The sequence below is a fragment of the Myotis nattereri genome, assembly GCF_964212035.1.
Source record: "Myotis nattereri genome assembly, chromosome: 11".
Lineage (NCBI taxonomy): Eukaryota > Metazoa > Chordata > Mammalia > Chiroptera > Vespertilionidae > Myotis > Myotis nattereri.
In genome coordinates this window covers 62,380,646-62,408,479 of record NC_138086.1, presented here as the reverse complement: position 1 = coordinate 62,408,479, position 27,834 = coordinate 62,380,646, and the positions used below count along the sequence as shown (strand labels likewise).

The window sequence follows — 27,834 nt, the reverse complement described above, 5'->3', positions numbered from 1 at the left end:
GCAAGGAGGCCAGGGTGGCTGGGAAGCAGTGAGCCTTGAAGAAGATGGTGTGAAACAGATGGGAGAGGTTGGCTTTGTAGGACCTTGGATTTCATACTGAGGAGATGGAGTGCGTTGGAGGCTTGAGAGTAGGGAAGAAACATAAACTAGGTTATGTTTTAAAAGGATCCCTCTGGCTGTTGCATGGAGAATAGATTGGAGGCAAGAGCTGGAGGGAGATCAAGAAGGAGGCAGTTACAATAGTCCTTAGGAGAGACAGTGATGGCTCAGCCCAGGGTGGAAGTGATGGATAAGGAGAGAAGTGGTTGGATCACTAGTTTGTAACTTCTTAGGAGCAGGGATATAGGCTATTCATCCATAAGCAACAGGGCTTGATTCTTTTTTTTTTTTTTTCATTTTTATATATATTTTATTGATTTTTTTTTTACAGAGAAGAAGGGAGAGGGATAGAGAGTTAGAAACATCGATGAGAGAGATCGATCAGCTTCCCCCTGCACGCCCCCTACTGGGGATGTGCCCGCAACCAAGGTACATGCCCCCGACCGGAATCGAACCTGGGACCCTTCAGTCCGCAGGCCGACGCTCTATCCACTGAGCCAAACCGGTTCGGCAGGGCTTGATCTTAGTAGGTTAATTTTGTTGAGTGAATGAAACCAAACAAGGGCAGCATTCTTGTCACTTTCCCATACACTGTGCTGCCACTGAAAGATGTCCCAGGAGGACTTCACTGTCATCGGGACATCACTGGCCATGGGCCACGTTCGTGTTTCCTAGCCTGGCTTCCTGCTTCCATTGTTCATAGGTCCACCTCCAGCCAGCTAAGATTAAGCCAGAGAGGCTAAAATTATCCTAGAGAAGACAACAGCTTAGATAACCAAATTTGAAAGGACTCCAGGTATTACATAGGTAAAGATTAAACTCCCACTTCACCAACTGAAGTTGTAAAATAAAGCCTAAGCGTTACGATGGAATGACTGGTCAATATGACGTGCACTGACCACCAGGGGACAGAAGCTCAATGCAGAAGCTGCCCGCTGGTGGTCAGTGCGCTCTGTGGGAGTGCTGCTCAGCCAGAAGCCAGGCTCACGCTGGCAAGCGCAGTGGCCACAGCATCCCCTGAGTAGCACCGGCAGCAGGCACAGCGGGCTGGGATGGGCACGATTGGGATGAGTGCAAGCGGTGCTGTGCCCAGCACCAGCTCAGGCTCCTCCCTGGCCACTTGCGGCTTGGTGCACTGCTCATTCGGGCCTAAACTGGCAGTCGGACATCCCCCAAAGAGGTCCCAGATTGCGAGAGGGCGCAGGCCAGGCTGAGGGATTCCCCCCCCCCTCCCTGCACAAATCTGTGCACCAGGCCTCTAATGAAGTATAAAGGACTTACATTTAAATAGTATTTTGTATTTTACAACATATGTTCATAAATTCACAGCTACTTTCAGAAGAAGTTATTAATGCTTTCCCCATTTTTTATACACTGAGACTCAGAGAAGTTAGGTCATTTGTTTATAATAACAGCCAGCAAGGGGGATAGGTCATTTGTTTATAATAACAGCCAGCAAGGGGCACATCCCCAAACCAGATATTCCATTCTGGATCCTTTACTCCTTTAACTAAGTTCAGAAATTTATTTACCAAACAACTGGCTATTGAATGTATCATGCACCATGGTAGCTAATGGGAATGCTGACATAAACAAGACCCAGTGCTGACCTTGTCAGAGCTTATGGAGTAATGGAGGAATCAGGTAAGAAAATAAAATATTTTAATAAGGCGCAGTAAATGCTGTCATAGAATTAAGAACTCGATGTATTTTGGTTTTGTACATACAGTTACTAGAATATAAGGTAAAATAAATACTTCTCCCAATATTTTAGCAGCTCCCTGAGTATATATTCCATGTTTTTCTATTTGGGGAAGTGGGCTTGAATTATTTAAAATTGCATGGCAATGTAATAAATTTATTTATTATTGATAAACATTAAAATGTGTACATTGTCTTCTGAAATCTATAAGATGTCTTACACAGCTGTAGAGTTCCAACTTTCTAGATATTATTTTCTAAGCTCAAAAGGGTTACATTCATTTTAGGATCATTTAGGTCTGAATTTTGCCTTTGCAGTGGGACTAGGTTTGATAATATTGTATGGTTAGATGAATATGTATGGAAAGATAGGATTCAGTCTCAAAGAATGCCAGAACTTTAGAATTACCCACTTTAGACCCTTACATTGGAATGTAGGCTATGATAGTTGGAAATAATTATACCACCACACTGAGAGCAAGAAAGAGTAGGAATACCATAGACCTCTGAATTAAAAGATGAATTAGTCTTGCTTTCATGATCTTCTCTTGCTTAAGTAACTTATTTCTTCTTTTTGAAATATGTGTTTGAACAAGTGAGAAAGTACACCTGTCAAAAGATTAACCAGCTGAGAACCATTGTCAGCATTAATTTTTCCTTTAATAAATGACTCTCTGAAGCTATTTAGCAGTCTGTAATCTGGATACAAAGCTAGTGACCTATGATGGATAGTGCTGGATTTGTTTGTAAGCTTTGACTTAAATTGTCTGCCTAATTTCTCTAAGTCAGATCAACAGGATTAGAAGTAAGAGTGGTTATGTGGTTTAAATAAAAATGGCTATAGAAATCAGAAGAATAATTGTAAAACATTAACGATCTACCATCTTGGTGAAATAAATTAGAAACTAAAAAAATGATAGTCACTTAAATGTCAATGTTATCAGAATGGTCAAATGACACAGATTAGCTAATTAGAAGCATTTGTTATAATTGGGGTTTTGTACATAATCAACTCCGAAGTGTGTCTGAAAATATTTTGAAATAATGTAATTTAACTGTATGTATGAGCCTCTCAGGCCTTCACATGTGGCTACTCCCTCTTCCAAAATTGTTTGGCTAACATAATGCTGACTTCTTTTGCTTTTAATAATTAGTTAAAAATAGCATGACCTATAAAATAGAAAGGCTACTTGATTTGGCAATTGCAAAATATTCACAATTTGAATGAAATAAAGCTCTCCTCACTTGGGCTTTTTATGTATAAAAACTATGTATTTCATTGAATAAATTAAATTCAAAAGTAGGCCATTACTTGCAGCTGTCTATTCTAATGGCCAGATTTGATACATAGGGCAGACAATTAGGGTTTCTTTATTCCTAGCTGTACTATAAAATAAGTTGTAAAGGCAAAAATTGTACTAATATAGTTCTTCTCATACTTTCCTGGATTTGAACAACAAAACCTGACTCGAAAACTTTGAATTAAGATTTCTCTAATACCAAAAACAGTAATAATACCCTTGGTTTTATTTTACAGTTAATAAAAATGTGGATGAATAAAGCTCCCTTCCCTGCCACTCCCTCTTCCCACCCTTTTAGGGTAAGTCTAGGACATATTTTCTGTGCTAAAGTAGAAGTTGTTCCTTCACTCATTTTCATTTAATAAACATGCATCAGACTCTTGTAAAAAGATGCTAAGGACTGGCAAAACCAGTGTTAGTTTATTTCTTCTTCCTGTTCATATCACTAGGAATGAATTACCCAAAAGGTAGATAGCAGGAGGTAAAAGAAAAATCAAGTAATATTCAAAAGTGCACATCATTGTAATCACTCTAAATAAGCAACTATTTTCTTACTGAAATGCCTACTTTGTTTATGGGAGAAAGAGTTGGTCGCTTTTCGTGGATCTCATCTGTAGATAATGTGTGGAAAGCAAGCGTGTGAGCCAGAGACCCAATTTCAGACTCAGGCAGTTAACTCCCCTGGCTGTTCCCATGCTGGTTGGGGCACAGATGACCTTTTTCATACACTTTCTGTTACTGAGTAGGTTTCTTAGGGGCATAAGAGATGCATGGGAATGATAAAATTCACATTTCAAATTCCTAGGTCTGTCCTGCCGTGATTGTGCCTAAATATTTAAGATGAATTGAGGGTTTGACTAAATCTGCCTCTTTTGACTTGTGATTAACCTACATGATACTTGATTATTAAAATATTCCAGGAGAAATTTAGAGTGTCTTGCACATACCTAACAAATATAATTTGAAAGCAAGATGTTTTCATTTGGTTTGGGAATTTTCTCTCATTTCACTCTCTCTTTACCCCAAACCATTCAGGTGTGGGAGCTGCTCGGTCTGGGAACCTCACGTTCATGGTGGGAGGAGTCGAAGAGGAATTTGCTGCTGCCAAGGAGTTGCTGGGCTGCATGGGCTCCAATGTGGTGTACTGTGGTGCTGTTGGGACCGGACAGGTAACATGTTCATTCATATTAATGGCCCTGGCTTATGGTGTAAAGTTAGCTAATATTCATTTCTCATTCCTGACCATGTTCTTATTCCTACTTACTCTGTTCAATCTGTGTATGTTTTGTTGGCCCAAGCTTTCTTAAATTAATTTGAAATAAATTAAATTCCCTTCATTCGTGTTGGAATTAAGCAGACATTAGTCAACTTTTTTTATTAAAAAAAAAGATATCGAGTTCCATCCTTCATATTTTGACATATCATCCCAGTGACCCCCGAGATCATTCTTAAAGCTGTTTCTGTTTGTAGTGCTCATGTTACCTGAGTTGTTGTTATCCTCCTTCTAATTTTCAAATTACATGCTACAACTATTTGCAGTATAGTCAGGTAGATGTAATCTATGCATTTTAATCTTTTTCTTGAAAACAAAATAGTTTTCATTTAGAAATATGTTATATCAACTTTCTAGTCAGATAGAGGTGAATGAAAATTCAGAACTCTGAAATCAAGCTGCTCATCTCCCTCTCATCCAAGACACACACACTCACACTCCCTCCTCTTAATGTTCTATCCTGGTCACTGGTCCCTTCGTGCTTTTACTCAAGACTGTGGTATTATCTTAGATATGTCAGTTGTCTCCGTGCCCTTGTCTAGTCATTCTCCAAGTTCCATTGATTTTTGATTCAGTGGCTCTCATTGTTGACCGTCTTGTCCATTCAGATATATTCCAGACCAGATATTTCCTGATCCACTCTTTCTCGCATTGTCTAACATCTCGTTTATTGCTCGAAGCCTAATGGCATCCCAGGTTCACCATTCTGCCCAACAGTGTAAGCGAAACCAACTCCATCAAGACACTTGTATCATTATAGTACTTCCCTGCTCTGAAACTTTGAATAGATCACTATTTCCTATCATGTCAAATGAATTTTAACTCTCCACCCTCCCTTAGCTTTCATAGCTCTTCCCTAATCTTAGCTATCAAATTTCTCACCATTCTTTAAAACTTGGGCACATGAGTCAGTTTTCTTCCTGTTCTCAAGAACATCCCATGCTCTTACATATTTACCTTCCCCCTGCTCTCCTCCTTTCTCTCTCTCGCTGATGAAATCCTGCCTGGCCTTCTGAGAAGTGGCTTCAGGTTCCACTTCCTCTTTGCTCCTACCTCAGTGATCTTATTTCTTTGAACAGCTATTGTCTCTATCTTATAGCCTCTACTGTACAATTTACCACTTGGTTTCCTTGGTTTGTTCGTTGCCTTCTCATTCAGCGTCATTCCCATTTCCCTAATTAGAATGTAAGCCCCATCCTTCTAAGAGCAGGCATGCCGCATAGATCAGTATCCCCTCTCAGACTGAGCCCACAGGAGGAGCTCTGAGGGTTCTTACCTAGTGGGAGAGATACCACTGCCCCCAGCCCCTGCTCTGGGATAGTGTGTTAGGCTCAGAGGGAAGCACCCAGCACCATGTTCCTTTCCCAGTGGAGAGAAGCAATTGTTGAATGTTCTTACTGTTAGAAAGAAGCATGCGGGATTGGGTGAAGAAAAACTTCCTGTGAGTTATAACTTGAACATAAAGGTATTTACTATGTCCTCAATTTCTTTTCAGGCTGCAAAGATCTGCAACAACATGCTGTTAGCTATTAGTATGATTGGAACTGCTGAAGCTATGAATCTTGGGATCAGGTTTGTTGAATAGTACAATTTTTATGAGCTTTCCTATTTGATTTTTCAGATGTTGAAAAAAATTGTTCATGAGATAAATGAGTTGATCCAGGAACACCTTGAAAGTACTTCATTATTGAACTTTAATAGACTTTGCTTATTTGACAACCAATAGGACCCTGGAGAGCATGAATATTCTTTGCCATAGCCATAAACTGCATTGTGCTGTATATTCGAAGTCACATTATCCTTTTTATGTGGAAGCTCCATTTCTCCTGTTATGTTAAAATGCAAGAAACACTTTTACTATAAAATTTAAACACGCTTTGGCAGTGCAGGACAAATTTGTATAAAACACGGCATTAATGTGTAGTGAATTCAAGTGTTATGCTACCCCATGACTGGTTTTACGTATCTATTTTAAATGTAGGCCCCGAAACCTACTCTATAAGGGCTTGTCGTTGCTTATTCCCTGGATAAACTGGATGGCATACATCTTTCATTTTTAACTTGTCATTGGTTTTGTCACTTTACATTAAGCGTATATCTTTCCATTAAAATAAAATGACATTCATACTTTGCTTAATTCTGTTTTTCTTACGATGATGATCATCCCTTAGAATGCTTAAGGTTAATGTCTTAATTTGAGCCTGTAATTTTTTGGAGGTTAGGAATGCTACATTTGATTAATCAATTAATTTTTATTGTTTTTATTTAATGAATTTAATAAATATATATTTCTTACTTTAGAAAATGCTTGAAGAGCAGTATGCTTTATTCGGATTTTTTTCACACTTCCCAAAACTACATACCAAACATATAACAGATCAGAGTGGTACTCCGTATCACAACTTTTGATAAAAGCAATTAAAAGAGCCTAAGTACTTGAGATATTTTTTAAAACATAGTAATGGATTCACATTTCCTCTTAATTACCATATCAAGATGCTGTTGTTTTATTGAATTGCCCTTGTCTCAGATGTTAAACTATCTTGACCTATTAAGTTGTCATGTTGTAATTGAGATAAAAGAGGAATTTGCTTTGCATCAGCGCTAATTGGTTTATCAATATCCTGTACCATTTACATTTTAAAATTGAGTGTCTGTAAGATGGTAAACTTAGCATATCTGTACAAAGCTTTAATAAAACTGGTAGTGTGTATAGGAAGTTATTCATTGTTATTTCTGTATTGTAGTCAGTTTTAGGCTATGGGTCACTTATCATAATTGAAGAACTGGTTACTAGTAAGTTGTTTACATGTCTAGACTAATTTCATGGAGGAAGAAAATATAAATTTCTGGCACCAAAATCGCATTCAAAATTAATTGGTGTTGACAGTAAGATTAGAGTATTAGTATGCATGTGCAGCTCTAGAATTTTATCTTCATTTTTCCGGATATAAATGAAAACACAGTAAAAAGTAAAAGCCTGGATCAACCTAGGTTATACTATACTGAAAACTTCCTCTTTATCTGTGCCTGTTATTTAACATTCTGCTTCTTACCTTGAGCATCACTGAGTCGGGATGTTCCTTAGGCATAGTGATGTAGCCTCTGGCATTTCTCAGATACTTTTCCCAGCAGAACTCTTATTAGATGATCATTTGCCATTCTCAAATGAAGTTTTTATATGGTAAGTGCTTGTGGAAGTCCAACTCCAAATATCAGCTAATAAAGAATAATATGGCCCTGGCCAGTGTGGCTCAGTTTATTGGAGCATCTTCCGGTACACCAAGTTGCAGGTTTAATCCCTGGTTGGGGCACGTACAGGAGGCAACCAATTGATGTTTCTCTCTCTCTCTCTCAAAAAAAAAATAAGAGTATGAAAATCAAATGAATTGAATGAAATGCATGCAATGAAATGTATACACTTAGCTACTAGAGTGGTTTATCAAATAAAAAATGAAAAGTGATAAAATTCCAAATAGAAATATTAAAAGCAGAAGCAATAAATAAAATTTCCCTTATCATTGGCCTTGATCCACAATGTCAAAAACAGTATTTAAAATATGAACTTTTAGCCGAAACCGGTTTGGCTCAGTGGATAGAGCGTCGGCCTGCGGACTGAAAGGTCCCAGGTTCGATTCCGGTCAAGGGCATGTACCTGGGTTGCGGGCACATCCCCAGTGGGGGATGTGCAGGAGGCGGCTGATCGATGTTTCTCTCTCATCGATGTTTCTAACTTTCTATCTCTCTCCCTTCCTCTCTGTGAAAAATCAATAAAATATATTTAAAAAAAAAAATAAATAAAATAAAATATGAACTTTTAAATATTTAATTTTTTTCCAAAACTCTATAGGCATTACTATTCCTGGTGTGTGTGTGTGTGTGTGTGTGTGTGTGTGTGTGTGTGTGTGTGTTTGTACACAAAGAACTTGCTAGTTTTACTGAACTGTTACAATGAGCTATGTTTCTGGTACTTCAGAGTGTATTAATGAATTGCTTATTTTCATAGCATTAGGATTTTATCAATTTATCTTACAAAGATTCTCAGTGATTTGAAAGTCCTAAAAATGATTGCTTCTGCTGTTGTCTCTTCTCCATGGTTTACAGACATGGTTTTAAAATGACAGGATTGTTCTCTAATAGAGTATAGAGAGCGGCCACAATTTATTGAGCTTTGCAAGGTGAAAGGGAAAATTGGCATCAGCGAGCATAAATTCCCAAGTAGTAAATTCCCACAAAGTAGTACAGCATCAAAGTGGTTCAGCCGCATTTATATTCTGCTCACTCCAAAGTGAACATTTTTAGAGCATTAATGTCAACATTTACAAATTGAGCCACCTATTCCTATGAAGTGATCATTTCTGATTAATTTTGTTCTCATAAGTCAGTATTTTTCCTGAACACTGATGTTTCCTTTAAAAACAAAGAAAAGGGAAGAATAAAATCTTACAGTTAAAAACTCTTATTGACTCTATGATCTTTTATAGTGAGTCTTTATGGATGTTAGTGAAAGTTTAAAATGCTATAAAAAAGTGAACTATAAAAAATATTGGTATACAATGTATCTTGGGGTTCCTTTTTACTAGACCTTTCTCCCTTCTGATTGGGTTCTAGTTGGGATGCAGTTTTATGGCCCTCGCAGTGCCCTGCTTGCATTAGAGCTTTTGTCCCTGTGCACTGCATAGCAACAGCGTTGATAGTTGAGTTGTGTTGTTTTGTTTTTATATTTGCTCCACCAGGAATTTTTTATTATTATTATTATTTTCAATAGTGGTGGTAGAAGTTGTTTGCATTACCAACCAGGGCCCAGGCCCCTCCAGCAACAACCATATTGTCTTTTTCCACCAAAAGCTTAACAGTTGAACTTCTGGAAGGCTGTTCAAGATGAAAACTTTCCCACAAGAATAATTTTAGATTCTGGGCTCCTGCCCTTAGAAGATGTTGCCTATTTTGTGTTGTTGTTGTTGTTTTTTTGTGATGACTGAAGCCTTAAGTGTATACCTTAGTAGATTTAGCAAATGGCAAAAGGTTTGGAGTAAAAGTTTGACCCAATTTCCTAATAAGTTGATAAAGTGCCATCAGATTGGCTGATTGGCTATCAAGTTCCCTACCCACATGACCCAGTGAGACTCAGAGGATGGTAAGAGTTTGGGTGTCTGTTGATGTCTGCATCCCTGCTCTGCCATCGAACTTAAGCTTTTCTTATCTATAAAATGACAAAAATAATAGTATCTTTACATAGGGTTGTAGGGAAGAGTTAATCCATATAAATCTTTAAAAACAGATTCTGGCACATAGTAGCTGCTCAGTACATGGTGGTGATGACATGGTGGTGGTAGTGGTTAGTATGTGAATTGAATGTACTTACATGCCTTTTCTTCATAATACTTCTCACTAGATGGCATTTTATATACATAGACATATGTGTGTGTGTGTGTGTGTGTGTGTGTATGTATGTATGTATGTATGTTTGTTTATTGTGTCTTCCCAACTAGAATGCAAGCTTCAGGAAGGGGAATGGCTTTGTCTGCTCACTGTCATATCTTAACATACTTACCACATAGTAGGCACTCAGTGAAGATTTGTCAAGCAGATGGGGAGGGAGGGAGGGAGGGAGGGAGGGAGGGACTGACTTCTCCTGCCTTAGGTCAAAGGTATCTGGGTGTGTGTCTTAACTGGCCCACTCCTGGGGGGCAGTCACAGGACTTAGCTCCTTTACTCTGGTCTCCTTGGCTGCAGGTACAGCAGATATAACACCTGCGCATGGAAGATCTGTGTGAGCATTAGATGAGTCACTCAGTGATTGACTAAGATTGACATGGTCTTAGATGTTTCACTTCTAGAGCTGTTCACTTTAGTGAAATCATTGGCTTTGTTCTTATGTAAAACCGACAGTATAGATAGATACAGAGACTATAAAGTGAACAAACTTATTTGGCCCTTAAAAGCCTTGGTTACAGCGAAGGTAAACATTTGGGTTCTCTAATTTTTTTTTTTTTTTACAATTTTTGCATTTTTACTTCTTTCAGTAGTTCATTTAAAATTCTTGTGTTGTAGAGGTGAGTAGATTTGACACAGTGACGTTTATATGAGTTGCATTATATATGCGGTCAGAGCAATGAATTCATTCTGTTTATATCAGAGAACATTCCAGCAATTGCAATGCCACATGCATGCACGTGTGCACTCACGAACTACATCCAGTGGCAAGTTATTATGGGGACTGACAGACTGTCATCCTTTTGACGGCTTGAGCTGTATATCTCCTGAACAGCAGTGGGGCTCTTATGCAGAAAGTATCATATGTTCCCAGCCAATTTACAGGGAAACAGCAATAACATTTTATCATGGTTGAGAGCCCAGTAGCTGCTTCCTATTAAACTTGCCCTTTCAGATACCTGTCTTGGATTAATTTGTTGATTTCAGATGGAAACTCAGTCTTCTCCAGTGAAGCATGACGTTCTAGGATAGACTCTCTGAATGACAATTACTGTGTAGTCGAGCTGGTTTCAGTGGGAGACAGAGGACTCCAGCAACTGATTTTAATATCATGTCTAATTTTAACTGTCAGTTATATATGTGCCAGTGAAAAAACCTTCAGAAAGATGAAATGCAAAACACTTCTAACTTGCTCTTTTTAATGCTGGGGGGGGCAGGGGAGGTTGGAGCAAAAGCGGAGAGGGAGTCGCTATCTCCTAAAGGGAATCAGCATGGTGGGAGGCAACTGATTGAGAAGTGAGCACGCAACAACTGCCGCCTCGTTTTTGCGTGCCCATCAGGGTGCTTCTAAATAGTAATGTGTTCATCAAAAAGGACTTCATAAATTATTGCCCGTGTTTTTCCTTGAACTTTCAAGAAAAATGAAACTTAGGGGTTTACAAAGAATAATAAGCCTTGCTTACCATTTTGGTGAGGCTTACAGACAAGGCTTGAATTTCTTTAGCAGTACAAACTATGGGGAGGTACTGTTACGTATAGTCTGGTGGATTGTAAAGAGGGGAGCAACTCTGCTGTTTTAAGTGTGATAAACCGTTTTTAAAAGATTCTAAATTAGGAAACCCCTAAGTCATATTCCAAATGGAAGGGAAAAGCGATGTTGTGGGGCCTTTAAAATATTCCTGCTCATGGAACACATTAGACGTTGTGCTTAGAGAACATATCAGCAGTTGTGGCAAATTATGTTGTTGTTAATTTGTGAGTTTGCTTTTCACAGTTCTTCCCTAAGCACATTGCTTTTTTCTTTTCCAAAGTCATCTGCTGCAACAGCGTATTGAGAGCCTAATTTTATTTGAAAGGGGAAAGAACGCATCCAGTAGCAAACTATACATGTAACAAACTTTGATCTTTATAAAAGAATGAATGAAACAGGTTTTTTCACTGGCACATATATAACTGACAGTTAAAACTGTTGTGTTCCTTCCCAGCAATCCACAGTTGGACAGAATGTGTGATAGCCAGTTTCGATTGGGGCTTTTATATCTTTTATAATCCTTAGGAAAACCCTCTCATTAGAACAGGACCCACCATATCAATTCATGTAGCTGGCCTGTCTTGTGATATCACAGAGCAGTTTTATTACATGACGAGTCCACATACATCCTGCTGTTAGCCCAAGCCCCTGCACTAACACTGGCAGAATGTTGAACTGGTCATGCTACTCCACTTCGGAAGTAAGCAGACATATATTTTGAACACACTAAGTAAACAAGAACTTAAACATGCCAAAATACGCAGCTTATTTAACATTTATATGTGTCTCCTTTCAGTCTTTTTTTATTATTATTCTTGAAGAGATTGGTTTTAAGGAAAAGCAGCAGGTTTTTTAAAAAAATGGATTTAGTGATACTTAGCAAAACTGTACTTCCCAAACTGCATTGAGACTTAGGATCAAAGTAATATAGCATTTGATTCTTTTATTTTCTGGGTCCACAGTGAACAGTCGTTTATGCCATCAGCCCAGTGATAGAACAAATGATGTTTCCGCTTGGGCAAACTTTGTTTTATCAGGATCAGTAACCTTATCAGCAGTTGACCCAGAACTATAATGCATGTCTTCGAATAGATAGCATATGTCACAACTTGGTGCAGACTTGCTTTATAAGCAAGATTGTCTGAAGAAGATTTAATAAACAAGGAAAAGTTTGCAGGAAGAAATGTCTTCTTTTATAATGATCACTTCTCTTAAGCTCACTCACTGCCCATGGCTCATCTCTTGCATGTATTCTCAGAAACGCTAAAAGAATAAGCAGACATGAAAATGCACACGGACTCCCATGATGCTTAGTTTCTCTGTCCATATTTCTTTCTGAAATATATCATTTGTGGATAAAGAATGTAAAACTCATATTCATTTAAGATTCTTATGTGACACGTAATGCATAACGTCCAAAAGAGAAAGACGTTTATTTTTTCATAGAAAACCTATGTGTGATAAACCAACAGTGCTTCTCTGCGATTCTGTTATTTCTTAGAAGTAGAATAGTGCAGAAGGTTTTCTCTCATTGCAGAATGTCTGGCTCAGAATGGTTTGATCACTAGCTCTTAGTACCTTATAATTTAAGATTGGATTCTTCACTCTCATCAATCTGCTTTGATTTTTGAAGACATAAAATAAATGGAGAGAGAAGATGGAGCATCCTCATAGGTAAATAAGTCACACATGACTTGTACATTTTGACACTTAACACTTCTTTTCTTTGATCTTTGACAGGTTAGGGCTTGACCCAAAACTATTGGCTAAAATCCTAAATATGAGCTCAGGACGGTGTTGGTCAAGTGACACTTACAATCCTGTACCTGGGGTGATGGATGGAGTTCCCTCGGCTAATAACTATCAAGGTGGATTTGGAACAACACTCATGGCTAAGGTATGGTAAATGCAAAGGCTTCCCAAGAGAGGGGAAATGTGTAATGGTCGAATTCTCCCTCCCTCCCTCCCTCCCTCCCTCCCTCCCTCCCTGTATTTAGGTTTGCACATTCTCCGCATGGGCTTTTGCAGTTATGCTGTGGGGCTGTTGCTGGAAACAGAAGGTAGCCCCTAGGGTGCCCTGTTTCATCAGCTCTGCAGGGGGATTTGTCAGGGCACATGGAAGAATGAAAGAGTCACACTTAAGCCCAGTTTCCTTTCTGGATCTATATGAAATGGGTTGTGACCTCTTAGCTTATTTGGTTCCTAAAATTCTGCTAAGGGTTCCAACAGAGGAAGCAGCTAACAGGTCAAGTGTAGGAGGGAGGAAGCTTCTAATCAGAGGGGATGGATTTGGGCAGCCCCATTCTTCTGCAGGGCTGGCTCTGTTCGGGAGCTCTTCTCCAGACCTGTCCTCTCCTCAGCTGGACACGTTTTCTTGAGTCATTTTCTCCAGTGTCCCTGCCCAGGAGGAATCTGCCACTTTTATTTTAAAGGTCCTTCCTTTAAAATGATTTTCTTGTTAATAAAAGATAGCTTTTTCAACTACTAGCATAAGGCAGCACAGTGTGAAACACATGGATACTACTATTTTATTCTCGTTTCTTCTATGAAATGCAGTTGTCATTTCCCTTATAAAGAAGAGTACTTCTTAGTTTTGCTTAGAATGAGAGCACTTAGAGAGGAACTTTTAAAAATCTTTTATTACTTCAGAGAGCTGTTAGCAAAAACGCTCCACAGCCAGTTAGATTTGTGCAGATAAATTGATAGAGATTAAAGAAATCCCCCTCAATGCTACAATGATTAAAGCCACAGTAGCTTGTTGGGCAGATCGGGGCTTTGCTTACTAAGAGATGTTTTACTTAACTGCCATTAAATCTTGTGCTAGGGAATATGATGCTAGCAGGTCATTGAAGTAGAGGCTTGTGCATTTATTTCTAGGTCTTAACTCATAAAATTCTAACACATTGTATGTATTTACTCAGGACATAGTCAGTACAGAAACTAGATCTTCCTTCTGAACTCCAGAGCCGAGAAGCTTGTTTCTGATGGGCACTAAGAAGCAGCTTATGGGAAACCATGATGACCCTTGGTACTCCCCCAATATGTCTGTCTCCTTGTAAAACATACGTTGGTCTTCCATTAATTTATTGAAGCCTTTAGCAATTGTTTTATATTTTTCCTGGATCCCCCACTGAGCTCATGAGTTTGTAAATATTTTATTTGATGAGTGAAGTGGGATATTCATTTGTCTTAAATTCTGTATAAAAAGCTTCAAAGGACGCCTTCTTTCTCTAACACTTAGGATTATGGGACTGAAAGGCCACCTCTCTCTTTTAAGAATGTCCATGCGTTAAAGGAGCAGCCACCAAGGCATTTGTGTTTCTCTTTTTTGGTTTTATGAACTCTTATTTGGAATAATAATTTACTTGCTTCTTTGAAAGACTCTCAATAGATTTTTTTTCTCAGTAGTGTTGTCTGCTCAATATGTTATTTTTTTCTGAGTTCTTACATTCTAGTTTTATTAATAGGTTAGAAATTAAGTGCCATTTTCCTGTGTAGATTTTTCTCTGTCATTTAATAATAAAAACATCTTACAGGTGTGCTGCTCAGTGGTCTTGACAAGAGGCTGGCCTGCCTGTCGGCACATGAGCACTCCCACGCTTGTTAAGTGCGTGGGTGATAATTCAACTTGCTTTTTAGTCGAAGCTGTAGAAGAATTTAAGGTTAAGTAGATTTTCCAGATCTACTTCTTTACATGTGAAAATTATGCAAATAAACATAAAATAATGCTTGTACCTGTGACATCATACATATTTAAGAAGCTAGAGGTTTAATTCATTCTTTAACGTTTGCTTGTTTTTTCTTTGAATCATTTTCTCTCTGGAGTGGATGGTATCAGTGATTGCTCAGTTATCAAGTATGTTCTGCAAAGAGTAGAACTAGATCTCATCTTGCTTCTTGCCTTTCCCCTTTCATTGCTGTTGACTTGCCCTTGGTGAGGGAAGTGAGCGTGGTAATGGTAAGGAGAAAATCAAGTTGGTTTTGCCACTTATTTGCAGCTCTAATAAAATCACAAGTAAATGAAATAAGGGGAATATTGTTTCAATTATGCACACCTGTCTTGTCTGCCATGTACTTCAGATATTTCAACTTTGGACAAGATTCCTTTTTTATGGTAGTAGATATCCATTAGCTATAGTTTAACTGTAGAAGCTTTATAATGTTAACTTCATCTATTTTCAAACAGTCATATATGTTCTGAAACTTTCAGGAGCAGGATGAGGTCTATGAGATGTGAAGATGGTTGTCCCATTGCACTTCAAGTGCAGACATTAAAGCTTCCATGCTCCACCTCTGCCATCCAGCCCCTTGCCCTCCCGGCCCCTTGGCCTCCCGGCGCCTTGGCTTGCTCTAATTCGGCCTCATTGGCTTCATGTTATTTTTTGACTATGCACACCATGTCTCACCTCAGGACTTTGACCTTGCTGTTCCAAATGCCTGAAACTCTTCCCCCAGCTCTCCAGAACACTCACTACCTCCCTAACATCCAGGTCTTAGTCCAGTGCCTCCACCTCAGGGAGGTCTTCCCTAAACATTTCCTCTATCAGAACTCCCTTCCTTCCACCCCACCCCTTGCTGTCCATCACTTTCTAACCCCTCACCCTGCTTTCTTTTTCTTCACAGCACTTGTTGTCTGGAATCTTAGGATTTGTTTTGGAGTCTGTCTTCCCCCGGACAGTAAGCACAGAACAGTGACTGGGTATCACCAGCACTTAGAACACTGCCCAGCACATAGTGGCTGCTACATATTTTTGAATAAGAGATTGAATGAATATCCAGTAATTCCACAATGGGGTTTGGCTTAGGTGTATAGGCTTCTGCAGATCCTGAAAAAGCATTTGCCTGTGTGATCTCACCCTTGTGCAAAGTCAAAGTAAAACAAATAGGTCTGGAGAAGGGGAGGGGGACAAAGTTTCTGGCTGGAGCAATTTTGCAGCAGTTTATAAGTGAAAGCACTTATAAAATGTACATATACATATAATTTACCATAGTGCTTGTAAGTATCTTTTGTTCTCGGACTTCATTTTTTCTTCTTTGAAACCAAAGCCTTGGGAGCCACAGTTCAAAATGAGCCTTCCTCCCAGTCTCAGCGTGTCCTTCCTGCCTTGTTTGGTTTAGGATCTGGGATTAGCACAGGACTCCGCCACCAACACAAAGAGCCCAATCCTCCTGGGCAGCCAGGCCCATCAGATCTACAGGATGATGTGTGCAAAGGGCTACTCGAAGAAGGATTTCTCGTCCGTGTTCCAGTTCCTGCGAGAGGAGGAGACCTTCTGAGTTGGCACTTTGGCCCTGGACACTCTTGGAAACCAAACTCTGTCTCGGAGCCTCCCCACTGTTCACTCCACAAGTAAAAGAGTTTAATCAAAGGTCACCTGTCTGCTTCGGATAGTCTAGGTCACAGTTAAATGGGTTTTTCACCCATTTTTTACTGCTTATTTTTATCTATTTAGCAAACATACATTATCTGAATTTTTTTTTCTGCAAGCCCCCGATGGTCTCTGTTAATTAGCTGATTGACCTTTTTCAAAAGTGTGATCCTTGAGCATCTTCAGCTAAATCATTGATTATTTCAATCAGGATATTAGTTATACCGCTTTACAAATAAAACCAAATATTTTCCAACAGGACAAAATTGATCTTAAAGGAAAAAAAGAACTCGGTGTGAGGAAGGGATTAGAGAAAGGGGGAATACAGTGATTACTACCTGTGTCCCTCAGCAAGCTTCTCCTGTTTATCAGGTGTGGTATTCTTGCATTACTGAGGTTACTGAGTTACTTTCTGGGGAATAGATAAAGCAGGAGAACTCCTTGCTGTATGTTTTATAATTTGGACTCCGTTACAGTATCTTAGTGTGTCCCCCTTGTAACAATTCCCCATACTCAGCAAACTTGTTTTTATATTTTTTCTTCCTTGTACATTCTTACTACATATTTTTGACTTCAAAAGAATGACATCTTTAGACCTGTTTCAGAGCCAATGATGATATTTGCTTTAGATAATTATTATAGTATTCTAAATAGAACCATATTATTTTGAAATTGAATAAATTTCTATGCTGATAATTCTTTCTTGGATTTTTTGTGTCTTCCCAGCCATTTAGTGAACAATCAAGTGGTCTGAAAAATGGGTGTAACAGAGGAATGGGGAAAGGATGGGGAAAAAGGGAGGGGAATTGGCCAGTGAAAAGCCAGCACCCTGCTGCTCTACCTGAACCCTTAGTCACATTTGTTTGAATGGTTTCTAGGTTGTGAGTGCTATAGAAAACCAGCTGCATCAAATGTAATACTTAACAACATGGAGCACAGTTGCCACTTTCCCCACCTCTGCTCCTAGAAATGTCCCAGGTGATATAAACCTAGACACCAAATTTGGCAGAAGGACAACTTCCATCATTTTCCTGATGATAAAAAAATTCTAGGCACTATAGCAAGTGCTGGGGCCATGGTGATGAACATAATTACAAAATCCTGCCCTTGTAAACCATAAATTTTGCTCTCTCACATGTGTGTGAGGTGTTGGGACAGACAAAGAGGATGGATGGGATTACCAGGGGTACTTTATTAGGGTGGTAAGGGAGATGTTCTTTGATAAGGTGACATCTGAGCAGAGAAGAAAAGGAGGGAGCACACCATGCAGGATGTGAGGAAAGAACATTGTAAGTGCAGGGAACAGAAAGTGCAAAGGGCCTGAGGCAGGATAACACTAGCTATGAGGAATAACCAGGAGGCTGTAAGAGAAGTGTCATGACATGAGGGGCTGCAGGGTCTTGTAGGCTGTGTGAGGACATTGGCTTTTATTCTGAGTGAAACGAGCAGTATATCAGCAGGAGCCAAACGTTGATACACTGCCACCTCCAATTTATTGGCTTAAAATAACTAACATTTATTCTTTTTCAAAATTCTCTTGGTTGGCTGTGTTCCTCTACTGGACTGGGTCACCTCCTCTGGAACTGGAGGATCTAGTTCGGCCTCACTCCGCTATGGCTTCCCCGAGTTGGTTCACGTGGTGGTGCTCCCAGCAGCAACACAGCACTTTTCAAGCCTCTGCTCACCTCGTGGCTGTACTACCCCAAGTCTCCTGGCCAAGCCCAGAGTTCGCACGGGAGGGGACTGTGTAGGTGTGGACACGGGGAGGGGCATCACCTCATTTTATAAACACCCTGTCACAGCCAGCCAGGAAGGATCTTGTGCAGAGAGTGGATGTGCTCTGACACACAGCTTTGTGAGTGTATTGAAGGCCAGTGAATTGCCGGGAGCCGGTCCATCCTTGCTGTTTCAAAGGACCTGGCATATATGGCATACTGTTCTTAAAATGTTCGCTCACCTTCTTGGCACTATGTGTTTTAACCAAGGTCTCCTCTCTGAGGAAGATTGTTTCCCCAGGTAGGGATTTTCCCCTGAAGTTAGGGAGGGAATAAAACCCTCAACTAAGTGCCAGGCGGGTAATTAATCACTTTAACTATGAACAATCATGCTTAAGCTACATAATCTTTACTCCCTGGAATGGAGATAAGAAACGCCCTAACCTTTGAAATAGAGATTGATAGGATTGACTCAGCTGGTATAAATACAGATGTAACAAGACAGCAGGAGACAGAACTAAGAACACAGAACTTAGAAGACAGAACCTACACAGAATCTAGAGACAGAAGAACTTTGCTGGAGAGAACATGGCAAAAGATCCTGGACTGAACCTGACTACAGAAATTGGCAAGAGAACCTGACTAGAACCTGGTGACTGAACCTGGCTGGAGAACCTGGACAGAACCAGGCTGGAGAACCTAGTGAGGGAACATGGCTACAGAACCTGGCTGGAGAACCTGGAGAACAAGAGAACATGGCTACAGAACCTGGCTGGAGAACCTGGAGAACCTAGCAAGAGAACATGGACACAGAACCTGTCTGGAGATCCTAACCAGAACCTCTCTGGAGATCCAGACCAGAACTTGGCTGGAGATCCTGGCTAGGCTGCTGATCAACTGAACACTGTCTCCGTGTCCTTCCTTCTTCGCCGACTCCGTCTACGCCTTTGGGGACCCCTGGACCTGCTGGGGCTGGACCCCGTCAGTGAATTGTACACTTTTATTTCATTTTTTATTTTTTGCTGCAAAAAGCTTTATTGTTGTATTTGGTCCAATGCATGGGAGAAAGCTTCAGGGTGGTTAAAAGAATGGCTGGTTGTTTCAGGGAGAGGCTCAGATAAAAGCCAGGCACCAGGGAGTGCAGAGGGGCCTCTGGGCTCCAAAGACTCCTAGCCGTGCTTGGGGTTAGCCTTTCCAAGAGATGCTACTCGGCCAGCCTGGGGGCCGGCAGCCTGCAGAGGGGAGTCAGGTGTTGCCCATCTTCTTCATGAGTTTCACCTGCTCATCCAGGAAGTGGTTCTCCAGGAAGTCCCAGAGAGGAGGGTCTGCGCAGGTAGAACCCGGGGCCGGCAGCTCCACCAGGGCCTGGTTCAGGCTCCTCTCCCAGGCCAGGGCGGCCTCCATGGCGTCCTGAGTTTTGCCCACTCGTCCTGGGGAGGCTCCAGCACATCCTGGAAGAGAACGCGGCCACCGCGCTTGTTTTGCAACTTGAGGAGACTCCCAGTGCCCTCGCGCTTCTCCGCCAGCTCCTGGAAGAGGTGGCCCACGCCCTCGAGAGCCACGTAGTTGCAGTTGAAATAGAAGCCCAGAGAGAGGTAGGTGTGGGAGGCCTGTAGATGCAGGTTGGCCAAGTGGTTGACTCTACCTTGGAATAATCCTGACAAATTTGGGAGCTCAAGGTTTACGGCAATAAGGAGTTAAGGTAGAAAAAACCACCACAACAAAAAACGGTGTGTTGACTGGTTCTGGAGGTGGTTCTGAAGGTGGTGACTGGATAAGATGCAGGAGGGTGGCTGGAGGCTGGAAGAAGGGATGTCCCTGGGTCTGTTCCGTCCAAACACTGTTGAAGCAAGAGACAGATCCGGGACCGCCGAGGGCACAGCTGAATTGTACACTTTTAAGAGGTGAGTTTTGTGGTATATGAATTATATCTCTGAAAAATAAGGGGGGAAATAATGAGATAAGATCTTTCTCTCTTGGTGAGTGCTTCTCAGCTGGGACAGTTTTGCCCCCATGGGACATAGGACAAACTATGTCTGGAGACAGTTTTTATTATACTGGGGGTGGGGGATACTATTGGCATATAGCAGGTAGAGGCCCAGGATGCTGCTAAGCATCTTAACAGTGCTCAGGACAGCCCCCGAGCAGAATTATCGGCCCCCTGTGTCTATGATGCAGTTTGATAAACCCTGCCCAGGTGTGGGGTCCACAGGTACCTCCAACTGGGCATATCAGAACCTTAAGCTCCCCATCCTCCCAGGCAGACCTGCTTCTCCTGGTCCCTGTCCCTTCCAGGTTCCCAGAAACCCTCCCTGACTACTCCTCCTTCTCCATCCATTCTTCATAGCAAATTCTAAATCTCTAGCACCTTCCTCATGCCCTCATCCATTCTTGTCTAGGATACTTCAGTCTACAGTTGCTTCTCTTTTATTTCTAAGTGCTTCAGTGAGATATAATTTACATACAATAAAATGTGCTCGTGTGAAATGTACAACTCAATGACTTTCAGTAAATTTACAGAGGATATGGTGCCTGAGCTGGTCAGCCAGGAGAGGCGTCATCACCACAATCCAATTTGAGAGCATTGCCTTCACCCTGAAAAATCCCTAGTGCCCATTTACACTCACTTCCCATTCTCTCCCTCCCCCAGCCTCACAGCTGTGGGCACCCACTCATCTTGGTCTCAATAGATTCACAGCTTCTGCTTAGCCACTGATTTGGTTCCTCCCCAACTCATCCTTCACATCAGTGTGAGAGGTCCTTCTAAGACCGAAATCTAAACCCCGTCATTCCCCTGCACAAAACCGGAGCCTCAGATGCAGTCTGAACTCCTCAGCATGCTGTTCAGGGCCTTTGTGGTCTGTTCCCACTTTACTTCACCAGCACTGGTCATTTCCCAGGCATGCCCTGCTTCTCACACCTTAGGACCTTTGCACATGCTGCTTCCTTCACCTGAAATGGCCTTCGCCTCTCCTGGCTGACCAGCTCAGGCACTGTATCCTCTATAAGGCCTTCCTCAGCCACCTCAGGCTGAGTCGTTGCCCCTCTATCCCCATAGCTCCTGGTTGTGTCTTATGTCATGGGACTTATCCTATTACATTGTATTTGCTAGTCTGTCCATCTTGTCTTCCACACCAGACAGTGAGCTCTGACAGCACCTGGCATTGAGCAAGAGCTCCATCAGGTGTGAATGACTGAGGGGTTGGGAGCTAGGACATTGGGTTATGGTAGATGACGTACTAATGGCCTAAACTTGTTTCTCAAAGATTCTTCCTTGGCAGATCCAGTTTCTTTTACTCTGAGTTACGATACACAGCTGCCCAAGAAGTCTGGCAGGAGGTGGGTCTTTTACAAAGTTTTCTTAGTCAAAGGGTTAGCTTATGCTGTTTGCCTGAAGAAACTCATGGGGAAAAATAGGCAATTTTGGTAGTAAGCCTTTGTCTCATTATTTATGTACTTCAAACTTCACCTTGCATGCAAATAAGCATGCACAAATTTCCCTTAACTGGGCACAGCAATTCCAAATGCAGTCTTTCATACCCTGCGACATAGACCTTGAGGTGTAAGATGAATCTCAGAATAACACAGGTTTGATTTCTTCGAGCGATTCCTTGAAGTTAGGTGTTTGAGAGATTCTCCTGCTGTCCTACTGATCTGACGTCATGATGATGGTGCTTATGTGCAGCCACAGCTGAGCCCAAATGTAGGTGAACCCCACATTGGTCGGGGCCTCCTCCTTAGCCATCTTTCTCATTGCAGGGTTTTGAACTTGACTTTTATGCTAAGCAATCAGAAATGTGTGTGATCTGTCCACTTCCTGCAGGCCGTGGGGGAGAAAGGCAGATCTGAGCAGCATTACCCATGTGCATACATTCTCCCCAGGCGGCTGTGAGAAGCCCGCTGCTCAGGAACACAGCACCGTGACTACCAGCAGTAACTGTACCCTGGAGCATTCTCAGATGGCCAGCCAATGGGAAGTCGGCTGCCCAAGTGGGGTTTTTAACCATCTTTCAGCTCAATTGGAGAGGGAGCTTAAGGACATCATGGGGATTTGTAACGTGCCATGCAAGGTGTCAGACCCATAAACTAGCGTGTCCATCTCCGCCATGCGCACAAGGAAGTGTCTCTCATTGGCGACAGAGAGATTGCAGATGACCTTTTACTGTGTAATTGTTTTCATCATTTAATAATTCAAGAATACCTAAGAAGGATGCAGGCCTCTTTATGCAGAGACTTTGACTCTTTCGGAATGTTAATAGGAAAATACAGGAAAGCAGAAGCACTTTGCAGCCAGCCTGCAGGGAGGGTTCTGAGTGGCCTGCTTACCAGAACCATCCCTGCCTGGGAGGCAGGCGAGCTGGTCTAGCCCGCCGTCAGCACTTGCCTGTGCAGCATCGTGGGTCACTTTCCTTCTCTTTAAAATGAGAGCATTGCGCTGACCTCCAAGGTTTATTTTAGCTCTGAAATTCTGCTTCCTCTTAGTTAAGGGTTTAAGAAAACGTGAAGCATGCGCTCCTGACAGTTTTTGGACTCTCTCTGGTTAGGTATTATTTATTGCTCATATAGCCATCTCATTTATTAGGGTGTTGTGTTTTTTTTTATAGCCGGGAACAGATTCAGGGATCAATACGTTTTTATTAATGATAGTCCGCCATGTCGGGTAAAGAGATGGCAAGAGGGCTCATCTAGAATGAGCCACTTGAATAAACCTGACACACAAGCTTAGCTACGGGCTGCATTTTGGCAGGCTGCGCGGTAAAATAATGACATTGGCAGAATGAGCGACTGTGGAAACCTTCCTCACAGCCAGACTCATAAAATCAAAGGGCAGGTTTGGGGTGTGTTTCTCAGCCTTGGCTGTATATGCAAATCCCATGACTTTTTTGAATGTAGCATTTTATCTTCAAAAGGACAAATTCTGGCATTTGCCACAGTCATTAAAAATGATAAATGCCTAAAATGCTTTCGAGTTGGGATTATTGGAGGTTAGAACAAATATTGTTTCAGTACCAAACAGGATCTGAGCACAGAAAACTCCTCATTGATGTTGTCACATTCAGAGAAATAAAAAGTCTTCCATTAGTTTCCCTTTAAGTCCTATGAAATTGGGCATAATTGTTACCAGTTCTCCTTATAAAAATGAACGGGCCGTTTGGAAGTGAATTACTCCCCTGACGCTGTTAGGAGACAGCCTTGTGCCCTGAAAGAGTTAATTTGCTTCCAGATGGAGCTTTTCCAGCCCCTCTGAGCAGCCTTCACATGGCATCAAGTTCATGATTTTGCATTTGTTTTAGGCCAGTTGAACTTAGTTTTCATTCCCTGTGTGGATGGAATTTGAAATAGTCCATGGTAACTCTATGGAAAAGGACTATTTGAGGCCTTTTCCAGAAATTTCCCCTTAGCGTTCCAATCTCAAAGACCCTAAGAGTGAGTGTAGCTTTAATCCCTGCCTCTCTCCGCCTCTTAATGACCTTAACCCTGACCCCGGACCTGCTCTCTGTAAGTGCCAAACATGATTCATTCTCCTTGCTTGGTTTAGTTTTGTCTCTTTAATGAGCCAAGATGACCACAGAGACCTGATAGCTTATTTGTGCTAATGTAGTATGCTCTACTAGCTAGCTCCTAACTCATTTATTTGGCCTTTCCTTTTGCCTAGAATTGACCCTTTGTCTCAGCGATGAAAAGTCCCTATTTCAGACAAAGGAGATGCAAACAGTTAACGTGAACCAGCCAGTCAAGAGACACACGACACTAGCATGAAAGATAAAGAGTCTGTATTCTGGGCCTCAACTGCCATATTATGGAGACTGTGCGAATGTTCATTGAGGACACGTTTTATTATGTAGTTACAGACCTGATGTTCGGAACCATTTTCTCCCAAGTTCTAGGAGTCCTGATGTCTCCAGGTTAGAATTTTTTTGAGCTTAGACTTTGTGGTCCGAATGTCCTATTTCTCCAGCCTCTCTCCCATCACTTTGATAGTTTATGTGGGCAGTGGGTTTTTTTTTGATGACTTGGTGCTTAATACATATCATCTGTTTGGGTTTTTTTTCAAAGTTGCAGTGGCAGAACTGAGCCATCAAGGACACTTAGACGGTGATAAGCAGAAAGGGACTTAGAAGATTTACGGTGGGTGTAGTTTCCCTGTCGTCTGGCTTACCACTCTCAGCCCGATTCACTTGGGGTTGGTAGGGGTCTCCCTGTGGGGTTCTGACAAGTGTGTTTGTATCCCTGTGAATTTATGCATGTGTCAGCGTCAGGAAACCCAGCGCACTATTAAAAAACCGATATGACTTTGAACAGTGGCTTGATCCCTGATGATGGCCTTTCCTAGCCATCCCATTTAATTGCTGGCAGGTCCAACCAGGGACATTAAAAGCTACCCCTCCCGAGGTTGCATGTTCCCCGCCTTGCACTGCACTCACGGCGGTTTAGTCTGGCTCCTTTTATAGGTCAGTGACACCCTCCAGCTTGTATACCTGTGTCACCACAAATCTTAACAGATGCCGTTTTCTTGGCAGCTTCATCCTCCTAAGATAAATTGGCGGTGGGAGTGAAGGGTAGGGCTCTAATCTCTGTGTTAGGACCAGGCCCCCTGGAGACTGTGGCTGGAGGACTCTGGAAGAATTCAGCGGTATTAGTCACATGCTGCAATTCTTGTTTCTATTTTTTTTTTTTTTAAACGATCTGTCTGCTCTCTTCTGACAATTCCTGGTGGTGCTTCTCCTGGACCAGTACCTGCGGCATCCCGCATCAGGGTATTGCTCTACATACTTGATCTCTTCAGAAGAAATAAAATGTAAGCTTCAAAGAAACTTCCCTCCATCAGTTATCTCATCTCCAGCTCTGCGGAGTGAGGGAATCTTTTCTTGTGTGAGCCCTGGTGTACCAGATGCTTTCCTCTTTAAAAAGCAACAGAAATCATAAAGGAATTCTGCACGGTCAGGTATTGTCATCTTTGCAGAGAATTTTCTTTGCCTAATGTCCTATCTGATGGGCCATTCTATGTATTATAGGCCACATAATCTCCGCAAATGTATACTATGCTCCATAAAACTGCCATCCTGTTTTCAGAAACTAGTAAGTCACAAAGCAAACCTGAGACAGTGCTGTTAATAAACACAAATTGCAAACAAGAAGGTAGTAAGTGGAAATAATGCACTCATTGAGGACTAATAAAGCCTTTGATCTTGCTTTGAAGGAAAGGGTCTTTGCTTAAACTACCCGTTCAGGGACAGCCAGATGCCCATTAAAGAGCAATGCTTTGCTTTGATAGAAAATCACTGAGGCCTGTCTAGCAGGTCTGGTTTGTAAACAGATTAGTTAAGGGCTCATCAGGACTGATTTGCATAGGATTCAGCAAGCCCCAGTCACTTTTTCAACCTTAATGAGCAATGCCGTTTCCAGGTTGGAAATTACACCATTTTTTTCTTCTAGCTAGAAATCTTAGGTAATTACTTCGTGGGGAAGGGAAAGAATATTCATATAAAGTGAACCCTGGCTGTCCTCAGCTAATGGGGAAATGATGACCTAAGGCTTCTTTTGCTCTAAATGGTGAAGGATGTAATGAAGGAAATAGGTTCTGAGTTAAGAATTATGCGAAAAAAGGTTTTTCTCCCTTCTGTTATTTGAGAGAGAAAGGAGGATTATTTCAAATCATCATGGAAAAGGTAATAGAGATTGCAGATTCTGACCACAAATATTTATCCACATATGTTTATGGAGGACCTCCTTGGAGCTGGCTGTGTGTGTGTGTGTGTGTGTGTGTGTGTGTGTGTGCGCGCGTGTTCCAGGGCCAGCATCCCTTGGTGCTTGAGGCAGACAGAAGCCCTGCCCTGAGGGAACCTACCTTCCAAGGCCTTCCATTGCAGAGAGATGGGAATGGTAGAGGAGGGGAACTGGGCCAATTTCAGGAGAGGTTCTGAAATTTCTCCTAGTTAGCAGCCATTTGCTTGAGAAATGGCAAGACCATTATTTCCAGAGAGGAAAGACACTCGGCTCTGGTCCGCGTAATCGCACTCTTATTTCTGATTTTCAGAACCATCAGCCGTCTCTTTGCCGTCAGTAATCTCTCCTTAAATTTCAGAGTGAAGAAAATGTCAAAAGAAAACCGTTGCTTAGTCTGATTGCTTAATGGATAGATAACAACTGGAGAGCAAGACACGGGGTAACTTTGAAAATAAACAGCCCCTACATGACATGAAATGATATCGGAAGTTTCCCACCCCGACCTTTGGAAGGTGCAGGGAGTTGGTGGTGGACGGTGGTCTGTGTCTCTGGCTCACAGCAGCCTCGTTCTGCCTGTGAGAGATGTTCTTAAGTACTGTCAACACTGGTGACACTGAGTTGCCTGATTGGGAACTTGGATTTAAGTAACAACCTTCAGCCTTTGCACTCTGCCTTGTCAAGGCCAAGGTCCTCAGCCTTACCCTGCTTCCTGGACACGAGATCAGCTCAGCACACTCCTGTAAATGTCACCTGGGATAGATTCCACCCCCAAAAGTGGTCCAGCTCTGATAAGTGTTAGAGGAGAGGCTGGGACAGTCTCACCATGACTTGGGCAGGACCCCAGGGCCTGTCTGGGTAATCCAGATGGATGTGGGTGTAAGGGGAGGCCATGCCCTCTGTGCCTCCAAATGGATTTGATTAGGCTGAGGAGGAAGAGGAGGCTTGAGAGGTTGGCCGCTTGTGAAGACTGCTAGGAAGAGGCTTTCAGTAAAATCCATTTGAGGCCAAGTAGGACACCTGCACTCCTTAGGCGAGCTCGGTCACGTGAATTCTGTCTCTCTCAAGGGAACCTGGCAGCCTCTTCCAGGCAGGAGGAGCCTTCTAGATGAGCAGTGACAAGGGGGCAGCACCCTGCCTCTCAAAAGGCCTCTTGACACGTGGTAGCACCTGCATCTTCGACACACAACAGTGAGAATCTGGGATGTTCTCCCTCTTCCCTCTCTTTCCATAAACATCTCTCTAGTTCACTTCTTCCCAGTCGGGCCGGCATGAGGCCGGTCAGCAAGGCCACTGCCTAAGAACACGGTTAAATGGGAGCTCCATGCAGGCGAGGACCATTGTTTTATCCCTGATGTATCCCAAGCACCTAGCACAGTGAAGACTCACTAAATACTGTGCTTGTTGGTAAAATGAATGAATAAATACATGAACAAAAGAATACATGAATGGATGAGATACCAGTTTTTCTTATAAGCATCCTCAATTTTTATTAGTAACTAGAGGCCTGGTGCACAAAAATTTGTGCACTTGGGGGGGTCCCTCAGCCCGGCCTGTGCACTCTTGCAGTCTGGGACCCCTCGGGGGATGTCCACCTGCTAGCTTAGGCCCGCTCCCTGGGGGATTGGGCCTAAGCTGGCAGTCAGACATCCTTAGTGCTGCTGAGGAGGCGGGAGAGGCCACC

At 42.0% G+C, this 27,834-nt stretch overlaps 1 protein-coding gene across 4 annotated transcripts in view; it reads left to right on the top strand.

Moving 5' to 3' along the window:
* The window catches only part of HIBADH (3-hydroxyisobutyrate dehydrogenase), a 165,162-nt gene that overhangs the window by 84,277 nt on the left and 53,051 nt on the right, over nucleotides 1–27,834 (top strand). For 2 of the 4 annotated variants that reach the window (XM_081102127.1, XM_081102128.1), the window contains exons 5-8: nucleotides 4,137–4,270; nucleotides 5,870–5,946; nucleotides 13,082–13,238; nucleotides 16,460–17,404. In XM_081102127.1, the coding sequence (XP_080958253.1) occupies nucleotides 4,137–4,270; nucleotides 5,870–5,946; nucleotides 13,082–13,238; nucleotides 16,460–16,618 (527 nt within the window). In that variant the 3' untranslated portion in view covers nucleotides 16,619–17,404. Of the gene's footprint in view, nucleotides 1–4,136; nucleotides 4,271–5,869; nucleotides 5,947–13,081; nucleotides 13,239–15,964; nucleotides 17,405–27,834 lie in introns of those variants that run through there. The other 2 variants (XM_081102129.1, XR_013996579.1) reach the window with 2 other exon arrangements.